The following is a 10,630-nucleotide window of genomic DNA, read 5'->3' as shown; positions in this document are numbered from 1 at the left end:
ATTTCCATCCAGAACTACAGAACCAGCTTTCCTTTTAAAGAGAGGCAGTGTGAAAGTATTCATTCCCCTTGAGCTTTTCCACATAGACAACCAGGATATATTCTATCAAGATTTTATATCATCTTTATGATGCTACGTGAGACTTTCACTGAATAACTAGATTAATACTGAGACGTAATGATTCACCACAAGTGAAGAATGGTACGAATGTGGTCTACAATATAGACCAAATTTTATTTGCCTATTTTTGCCAATATTTTTTTTGTAACAGTTTTTTTTCCCGAAAGTTTTCAACAACAACAAAAAAAAAATCCAAAAACTTTTGGGAAAACAATTTTTCTAAATTTTTGGAATTATTTTTCCCAAAAAATTTTTTGAAGTTGACTATTTTTCTTTTAGATGATTGTCTATTTTGTTTGGGTGTATCTTCAAAATAAAATAAACTGAATTTTTTTTTTTCTGAAAATTTTGAAATTGTCTTTCTCTTTTAATACGGCAACAGTCTGAAGCCCTGTTTATATTTTGGATCTTCAATGAAATACAAATTTCATTAAAACATTTTTACTTAAAAAAAATCACAATAAACTTTTTGTTTTTTTCCATTTTTAATGTAATGCCTTTTGTGGCCTGCCAGTGGTTAACATTGGCCAATTCTTTACCCATTTTAACTGAGTCAATTGGACCAATTGGCTAAGGTAAATTCTTTCTTTTAAATTCCTGAGTCCAAAAGCTTGGAGACCACTGCACTCGGTTTTTTAAGGGTTATCTGAGTGAAGGGGATGAATAGAAATGCATGTCACACTATTTAGGTTTTTATTTATAAAAATGTTTGAAATCCATAAATTCATCTTTCTCTGCCGTCGTTTTCCTTCTATTTCACAACTACGAACTGCTTCGTGTTGGTCTAACACACAGAATCTCCATGAAGTACACAGCAATTTGAGGTATGTAAGAAAATGTGAGGAAAAGTGTAAGAAAGTGTTTTATGAAGCTTTCTCAGCGGAAAAACTTCACAAGCAGCCAGTTTTCCAGTGTCACTTGGCCCCTTTTTATTGTATTGACACACAAAAATATATTCAATTGCACTTCTCTAATTCTTTTATTTCACAGAATGGCATGTAAATGTGAGTTTAATAGGGACATCAAAACATTCTCTGTTACTTAGGGACACGAAGAGAGGCGTGGAAGAGATGAGAGTCTGTTGTTCTGATCACGTCGACAGTTCAAATCCGAGGGAGCCGCTGAGAACTAAAAGGTGGGATGAGCTGAGGTAACCCGAGGGGGGCGGAGAGGCTTCACAGTTTGCTTTGCCTCCAGCGCCGGTTCGTGGGGAGGCCGCCGGTACCGGGCCGGCCGCTGCGGCTGCTGCTCCTGTACCGCAGCTGCTGGTTCACGTTCATCCACTTCGGACTGTTCCATTGGCGGGCGGATTTTCGGACGCCGATGAAGCCCCCGTAGCGCTTCTGCAGGCCCCTGACTGGGGAGCTGATCAGCTTCCTGTACCCGTGGCGCCCCCTCTGGAAGCCGCCGAAGCGCTTGGATAAGGTGACGCCCTCGGAGCTGGCGTCACCGTCCAGTTGGCCGTCGCTCTCGGAGCCCCGCTCCCCCCTCTGCTGGGCCTCCTCCTCGGTCAGACTGACATCCAGGCCCCGCAGGCTCCCGCCCTCCTCCGAGGAGCCCAGCAGGGAGGAGTCATACTGGACGCTGCGCTCGTCCCACGGCGTCTCGTCCTGGTCCTGCTCCGGGAGATGCTGAGCTTCCGCCGACTCGGCGTTCAGGTCGAGACGGGTCAGGTCCGGCTCCTCCCCGGCTCTTTTGAACAGAGCGCCCCCTTCAGCTAGTGTGGGCTGGTGCGACAGCTTTACGGCGTGTCTGCACACTTCCCATGTTAGCGAAGTGGAGACGTGACCCTCACACTCCAACAGACACACCTGCAGAGGGAACAGGAAGTGGGATTTAGTCCAGCGGAGAGATTAAAGCGGCAGCATGTAAAAACAACAACATATAAGATATATAAAATCTGTGGAAAACAAGCTCCTCCTCCTCCCAATGATAACTACGAACAACCAATCAGAGCCAGGAGGAGGGTCTTAGCGCTGTCAATCACTCTCAGTGTGGAGCTCCCCTGTTTCTTATGAACATTACTTTAATCGGCATTTAATTTAACCTATATAACAGTAAAGGTTAAATCATCAGAGGAGAGGTTTTTTCTCAAGTTACATCTAAAATGTAATTAATCTATGGCTGATCAATTTGAAATGTATTAATTTAGTTGGTACGGTCAATACACATTAATTAACAGTTTTGTAAATGCGCCAGAATTAGCCAAGAGTTTTTATCTGTTGTCCCTGACAATGAGTAATTTGTCTTGCCAAAAATAAACAAAGGTAAACCAAAGAAAGTTAAAATGACTTAATTACACAAATCAACAAGGTAATAAATTATTTTGTAGTAAAAGCCAATAAAATGGATTGTGATTTTATCTCTCATTTTGTGGGAGCTTTCCAATCCAACAGATCAAACCAAAGCCCCATTTCTGATGAAACTTTATGGCTTATATGATGAAACTGTTCCTCCTAAGCAAATATTTGTCAGACAGACATAGAAAAGATGTTGGTGTCTTTACACTGTAAAATAAAGTTAAAAAAGGAAATAAAAAAGACATCAGAATAAAAGGAAATACTAAGTTCTCATTAGCTTACCTAGTCTGGACTTTAGTTGTTAAGTTTAGGCTAAAAACAGATTTAAAAACGTCACATTTTAACATTTGCTCAAAGCTTTCTGTACTCAGAAAAAGTTTGTAGCATAAATGCTAATGGCTATTTAGTGAAATCTCAGTCCTCCCTAAAACTCTTCACTTAGGAAACATTTGTTACTTCACTAATTCCACTCATTGTGGAAGTTTTGTAACCTAAGAAATACAATCTTAACCTTATGAATGTCAAACTGCAGTAGAATATGGCTAATGTGTTAGCAAAGAGTTTCAGATTTTCAGAGAAAAAACAAAGTTCTGTTAAAGCTATTAGCCACGTTAAGCTAACTTAGTGTGTGTACACTCTTTGGCCCTGAAAAAACAATTTCACTTTCTTTTACTTTATGGTGGATGGGATTCGAATCATCTTGAAATATCTCGCTAGCTTGATAACAATATCAAGATGTATTGAATTTTGTTGGGCTTGATAAACTGACTACCAATTTTGACTTTGAACATCTTTTTTTTAAATCTGAACAAAATTGAACAGGAGATATCATCTGATAGGGTCCAATTTTGTACATGAAACTTGAGATAAAAGTCTCAAACAGCCCTAGGAAAACAAATCAATGCATGTCAAGTATTTGGAGGAATGTGTATACTCTCATTAGCTAGTTAGCAAAGAGATGCTAATTGTAGGCCTACAAAATCTCACTGGAGCTCAGGTGTGTCCAACTGATAAAAGCCTATTATTCCCTAATATTGTTTTTAGTTCGCCTAAATACGTATAAAAAATAATTTTATCTTGTTGCAAGCTTAACTAGCTGTAGTCACAACACTGGCTTCTTTTATTTATTTAAGCTAAAAAAGTAATCTAAAAATAGTCAAAAGATTCACAAGGCTGAGAAGAAGAGCATTTATGTATGTCTACAATAAAAGAAAATACTTCAATAGGCCTTACAAAGCTTTTCATCTTCATAAATTGTCTTTATGACTAAATATTAAAGTATTTTACACATGTTGTAAAACGATGGCAAGCAATCACGTTTCTTTACGGATCTGCAGCGGAGCCTGACTGGGCGGCTGCTGCGTTGTGGGGGTTAATGGGCCTTGTTACTGCCACGGTCAGCGTATACGGAAAGTTATGCACCAATATGAGATGTCCATCATTTGACAGGCGTAAAATCTGCGACCGCAGAATGACTGACAGCACCAAATTGAAAGATGTCGCAAACTGGCCTGAAGGACAGCAGCTGAATCATTTCCTTTGTCAATACCTATTTATTTCTGATTGACTCTTCGGTTATAGTAATGATGTGTTTTTCGCTCTTCAAACGACACCTGTCATATTTTACAACTTTTTAATATAGCACAGGTATGCTGTGCAGTTTTAATGACTTTCCTGTCAACTCATCATTATTCCTGACTCTTTGATTTCCTGTCAGATTTCTAAAAGGGTTACAGCTTTACTGTTTGGACATGAGATTTTGGTTTGTATTCTGAATACATTATGACCCTTTTTCCTGTCGGCAGAAGACTTGGTGCAACTTTTTCCGCATATGGTAATGTCAAACAGTCATTCGTTATAATTTTATGTGGTACATCCTCACAAAGCTTTGCAGAACAACTGCAGGAAAATAACGTGGAAGGTAAATAGCGTTGACATTTTGTAAGTTAAATACTTTATTTATTTGTGTCATTTGCTGCCAGGACTTTCACATTCATACATATACAAGGGTGTTACTGCGGTTGTGTTTTTTAATGGTCTTAAGGAAAACAAACACTCAAAGATTCACTCATTTCGAATCTTTGAAATGAGTGAATTTCAAAGATTTTTTTTAAGTGAGTTCAAAAATCACTCACGTAAAAAATTATTTTTTACATGAGTTCATAGACACAGTAGTTCAGGGGTGTCCAATGTGTGGTCCATGGGCCATTTGTGGCCCTTGAAATGATTACTTGTGGCCCCCTGACCACAAGTCAAGAACAATAAGAAAATAATTAAAGGGATTACAAGTGTCAAAAAGTCAATTAATAGAAGAATCATAAATTATACACTCAGGTTTGAGGTTATAACATGATAAAATTAGTAAAAGCTCAACTGGTGTGAATACTATCATTGTCAAGGAAGATCAAAAACACCAGAGAATGAAAATTACAAATCTCTGAACACTTTAAGAAAAGCATTTTCCTCCCCACCATGTTCTCCAAAGAGCTGTCCCCTTCTACTTATCTCCTTTTTACCCAAACCCTCCACTCTCAGAGTTAAAACTTTTGAGCCTAAGCAGAGAGGTGAATCCCATTTGCTCTTCAAAATCTCGTCCAAAGCGAGATAAATTGCCATTGTTATCAGAAGACCTGCTCGCATCACAGGAGCGAGAGATGAGGGAGTTCCGCTGCGGATCTATCAGCGGAAATTAATTATCCGTCGTAAATTAAATGAGCACACCAAGGGGATTCTCCACGTCAGATCAATGGAGCAATCTAAAAGGAGTTTATGAGTAAGCAGAGAGGAGTGTGTGTGAGAGAGAGGGAGAGAGGGAGAAAGAGAGGGGGGGGCACATTTACTCTGTTTTTTTATACATGAGAGGACTCAAAGGCGGTTGTGGAAAACTTTTGGCTGCCGCAGACGTTTTATGGATATAAGGGGTTGAGCCTCATATGTACAGGTGTACTACCTACTACCTACAACCAGGGAGCAGCTGTTGAGAGCAACTGCAGCCTTTTGAGTTGGGGTCGGGGGGGTTGGAGAACTAAATCCGTCTGATTAGCTCATTTCATGGTAGACAGTTTAACTTTATTGAGAAGGGAACATGCAGGTGCATTAGCGAGCGCTGTAATTCACACCTCCATCTGAGCGCACCTGTTGCCAGGTAAAAGCAGACCTTTGCTCAGATGGAATGCAGTCGTTATTGACAAACCTGTGTTTTCCCTCACTCGTTCAGGTCAAAATGTCTGCTTTCGAACGGCCGAGCAGGAATTACACCTTTTATTTTGTTTGCCGACGACATGACACCAGGTGGTGAAATGAGTTAAAGAGGTGTCGTCTAACAGCAGGTTGGAAGTATCATCTCCGTAGTCGACGAGCTCAGGCATTAAAAGTGTAATCATCAGAAACCAGTCGACTCGCTTGATTTGACCCATTTGGAAACGTTTTCTAATTCTGAAGTTATTTAGAAGCCCAGATTTGAGGCTGTGTTGAAAAGGGACATTTGACAAATTGTCCAAAATCAAGCAATCAGAGCCAGGAGGAGGGGCTTAGCGCTGTCAACCATCCTTATGACTGTCTGCTAAAAGTAATAAACGCGAAGAAACAACTTACTGTTACGGGAAAATCATTTGTTTGCCGTGATCAGTGGCTATGCTAACTAGCGTTATCAGTCATGACCAGTTCTGCTGGCTGCAGGATAGCAAAGAGAAAGGGAAGGAAAGGAAGTGATGATTGACAGCGCTAAGACCCGCCACCTGTCTCTGATTGGTTGTGTATAATTAGCACTTTGAAAAGGTAGAAAAGCTTAATTTTTCCACAAATTATCTGTCTTACATTATACTGTCACAACATGGAGACAGTTTCAACAAATGTGTAAAAAAAAATTATTTTAATAAACATTACATACTGCAGCTTTAACATGAAAATATCTTTGTAGATGTGTTCTTTTGCCGAAACTCAAGCAGCTTAGTCTTCAGTTCAAATCTACTAAAGGAACGCAATGTTATTGCAGTTTTGGCAATAAAATGTTGATTTTCTTCAGTCGTTTCTTGAATTTAATTCTAATATTGCATATGAAAAAATCTGTAGAACGTTACACTTTTTTATCGATATAGAATAATCAATTGTTAAAATAACTATTAGTTGCACGATGTAACAAGTTTTCCTAGCTCGCATCACAGGAGCGAGAGAGTGTTAAAGTTGATGACTTTTTAAGCTTTTTCTTGAAAGAAAAACTTGATTTGTTGTAGTTGGGATCAGATTCTCTGGAAGTTTCAAAGAGGTCAGTTTGACACCTTTCTGCTGCTCCGTTCTGAACTGTAACACTTGAGAACCCCAGGAATCCTGAATAAAGCCTGTCGGAGCTGCTGAAAATCCAACAACACAGATAATTAGCCCAAGTGTAAACAAAACTTGGCATTTACCTTTGAGAATATAATTCATCATGTAATGAATAGAAAGACAGAAGGTGTGTGTGCGTACAGTGTGTCTCCTCTACCTGTGTTTGTGCCTACTCCGGGAACAAATCAATGGGTCCTGACATTATAACAAACAGCAGCGACCTCACACACACACACGCACACACACACACACACACACACACACACACACACACACACACACACACACACACACACACACACACACACACACACACACGCATGTTTGCATGACTATCTTTGTGGGGACTTTCCATTGACTTCTATTCATTTCTACAGTCTAAACCTTACCCTTATCCTAACCCTAACCAAAACTCAATTCACACCTTAGTCCTAAATCTAACCCCTGAACCAAAAACCAGGCTTAAGTCCCCACAAGGAGTAGCGGGTCCCCACAACATAGTATGTGTCAGGAAAAATGCCCCCACAAGGTATTACAAACAAACGCACGCTTACACACACACACACACACACACCTTCTCTCCGTCTGGAGCGGGAAACAATGGAATTGCTCTGCGGATTCCATCTGGGGCTCGGCTCAATGGGAAGGCGCCTAACACAATGAGGAGCTGATCAAAAGTGTCAGTCACTGATGTAAGCCCAAGATGATGCTACAGAGGAGCAGTCAATTACATAGTTCTATTACAACTCCATAAAGGTCCCAGCTGTCTTTCCGCGCATCATTATCAGCTAAATTAGCCGTCCTGCCGTTATCCATGGACGCCCACAGTCTATTTTTACCCCCGCTGACGTCCTCGGACTGTTTGGAAAGCCGAGTTGGAAGTTCTGGGTTTGAGAGGAAGAGGAGGAGGGAATCCGTTCCTCCCGGTAGAGAGGCTGGCGTTTTAACGTTGGTCACAAACGTTGCTTTGCAATATCCAAGTTCAGGCTGAAATAATTTGAGATTTTATTTCCAGCTAAAGCCATGTCTCTCCAGCTTTCTAACTGTTCGATCTTATGCAATACTTGTCTGACAATAGGTAAACCACAGTGCAACAGGTGCTGGTGGTTTTCATATATGTGGATTTGCATCATTAGTGCTCTCTTCAGCCAATAATACTCCTTTGAGTAAAAAAAAAAAGTGTCTCAAATGTCATGTTTTTATGCTTTTTTGATTGATTTTAGCTTTCCTAATGAAATGCAGCAGTACAAACAGGCCCATCATGCTAATAAATTTTGCTGGACGATCAAATGACGATCAAATTTACTGCGATAAATCATAATATTGACATTTTGATTTTCAACTAATACGCTGATGGCATAATAATGCAAGTTTGCCTTCTCAAACACGAATAAACTTTAATTTTGTACAGAACACTCCACACCGGAACTGGAAGACATTTTAAATGTCCGAAATAAAATAAAATTCAGCGACCAAAAACAAATCAATAAAACAGAAATAAAAGCCTCACACAACTAGAACATAAATAAAATGGATTATGGTCTCTCTGTAAACAAGATATTAATCACAATGGAAATTATCAAGCTCATTTCAATTTAACATGCCATTAATTGATTAATTGATTAAATGATTAATTGCTTAATGCGAAGACCTTAGGAATGAAATTGAATTCTTACAGTATGTTTTAATGGTGTTAATTTAAAAAAATCTGATGACAAAAATGCATAGCATTGCTTCCATTTTAAACTAAAAATCAGTAGTTAATCCCACTGCTGCTAAAATAATTTAGCAAAATTTTGAAGTGATAAAAATACTACATTTATTTATTGATATTTTGTAGTGTAGAGTGAGTATTTAAATATTTATTGCCCTAAATAACATCTACTTTTCCTGCTCTGTTCTTTAAAAAGGATATAGTGTAACAAGCTGGTTTATTTTTTAGGTTATCTGCTCCTGTAGCTAGCCTGCAATCTGCTGCTTTACAGTGCAGCTGGTCATTTCCTGAACAACTGGACATTTTTCAAAACCTAATTTATCTTTTGACAAAAACTGACACATGCCATTATTTTTGGAAGGTGATGACACGTGTGCTGCAATTTAGACCCACAAAAAAAGAGAAAAGAACAAAGCCACCCATATACTCACTATGGTATCGAAGGCTTCTTCCAGCTGTTGCTGCTGTAAGAGCAGCCCACAGGCCACGCATTCCCCCTGACAGTCACAGCGCGCGGGGGTGAAGAGACATCCCAGCAGAACCACCAGGCACCACACAGGGACCTTCATGCTCAGCACGGCCAGGCAGGCAGGCAGGCGGGCAGGCGGGCAGGGACGGACGGACCAGAGCCCAGCAGAGATCACAGTCAGCAGCTGGAGAATCTGGGAGGCGATGCTGCTGGGATCTGGCTCCAGCCTACAAGGAGAGGAGCGCACCAGAGTGACAGCAATATTGCATCAATTCCATTTCTTTTTTTTCCCCAACAGATAATTAACTGGATTTGTGTGGTCAGTTGAAAGCGTTGGTGGTGTTAGAGTGTTCAGCCAACATCAGGAGATGGATGTCGTGGGTGGGGATTGAGAGAGAGCGCAACCTCAGGCAATAATAGATGGGCAAATTCCAGTGGGCAGGAATCGTCCTCTGCTCCAGGGGTTGCTTCACAAATTGGACTTTTTTTTTTTCCGATTGCAGAGGTTGGGGATTTGTTGCTGTTTATAAGTGGCTGCAGGGATTAGCTTTAAAGCACAACATGGGTCATCACCCGAGGCAACACGAATCGACACTCAGCTGTTTTCAGTCTGTCTGATAAACGACATACAGATGATGGCGCGTATGAGTTTTTACAAAGTTCTGACAAAACAATAGAGCTATGTTTATGTGTAACTTGAAGATTTAAACATATATATATATATGCTTTCTGCTACACTACAGCGTCTTCCAATAGAGTCTGCTAGGAATGTTACAGCTAGTTAGCATAGCAACCAACGATGTCAGATAAACAGTTTTTCCTGGAACATTAAGTTATCTCCACCATTAGCAGCATGTACATGAAGTTGTTTGACAGCTATAAGACCCGCCCCTTGGCTCTGATTGGTTGCTTCTAGTCAGCACTGGGAAAAGGCAGAGGAGCTAGATTTTTTATTTATTTATTTTTGACAGATTATCTGTCTCATACTATGCTGCCAGGATGTAGTGACAGTTTCACCAAATGTGTAAAAACATATATACATATATTTCTGTAGATGGCAGTATTAGCTCAGGGAGTAGGTGGAGGAGCTTGATTTTTTTTCAGAGTTTGTTTTATGATATGCTGCCACAACATGGTGACACTTTTAACAAAAATATAAAAGAACACATACAAACTACAGCTTTAAGTCATTATTTTAAAAAGATGTGAGATTCAGCTGGAAGGGCGGGTGAATGAATTCGAGAGTCCTCTGATGTGTGACTGTGGCAATAACTGAGTGAACCAGGTGCACAGGGTTGACCTTCATTCCCCGACCCACATTTACTCTGTCGCTCCCCTCTATATCAGCCGATAACACGGAGATGATGAAGGAAAACAGCCTCTCAGAACATCACAGATTGCCTTTGCTCAGCGGCTGGTCTACCTCAGCAGAAACATTTTGTGTTCCCTCTGCAGGCCTGCGAATCTAAAACACAGCCTTCATCCAGGTAAAAAGAAATTAGAGATTTTTATTGTTGTGTTTTGCGAAAACTTCAATGCCAACTAATGAAAACATGTTAAGGTAGTAGAAAGAAGCAGCACATCTAATTTTTGTGAACATGATGAAAATAACCACAGATGTTTTTACCTGAAAAACATTATTCCAGTTTTATGTAATCCTTTTACTCATTGCCATTTATATATATTAGGATCTGTGACTCACTT

General features: G+C 39.9%; 1 protein-coding gene across 1 annotated transcript; it reads right to left on the bottom strand.

The window, feature by feature from the left end:
- Positions 1-1,024: 1,024 nt before the first annotated feature.
- pnocb (prepronociceptin b) lies at positions 1,025-10,401 on the bottom strand. The gene is made up of 2 exons (XM_014973883.2): positions 8,889-10,401; positions 1,025-1,931 (listed from the first exon to the last, which is right to left on the bottom strand). The coding sequence occupies exons 1-2, from the start codon at positions 9,024-9,026 to the stop codon at positions 1,296-1,298; spliced, it is 774 nt and encodes a 257-aa protein (XP_014829369.1). The 5' UTR covers positions 9,027-10,401; the 3' UTR covers positions 1,025-1,295.
- Between the last annotated feature and the right edge of the window lie 229 nt (positions 10,402-10,630).

The sequence above is a fragment of the Poecilia mexicana genome, unplaced genomic scaffold (assembly GCF_051168715.1).
Source record: "Poecilia mexicana isolate PSO_F unplaced genomic scaffold, ASM5116871v1 scaffold_21, whole genome shotgun sequence".
NCBI classification, from domain to species: Eukaryota; Metazoa; Chordata; class Actinopteri; order Cyprinodontiformes; family Poeciliidae; genus Poecilia; species Poecilia mexicana.
This window is presented reverse-complemented; position numbering and strand designations above follow the sequence as displayed.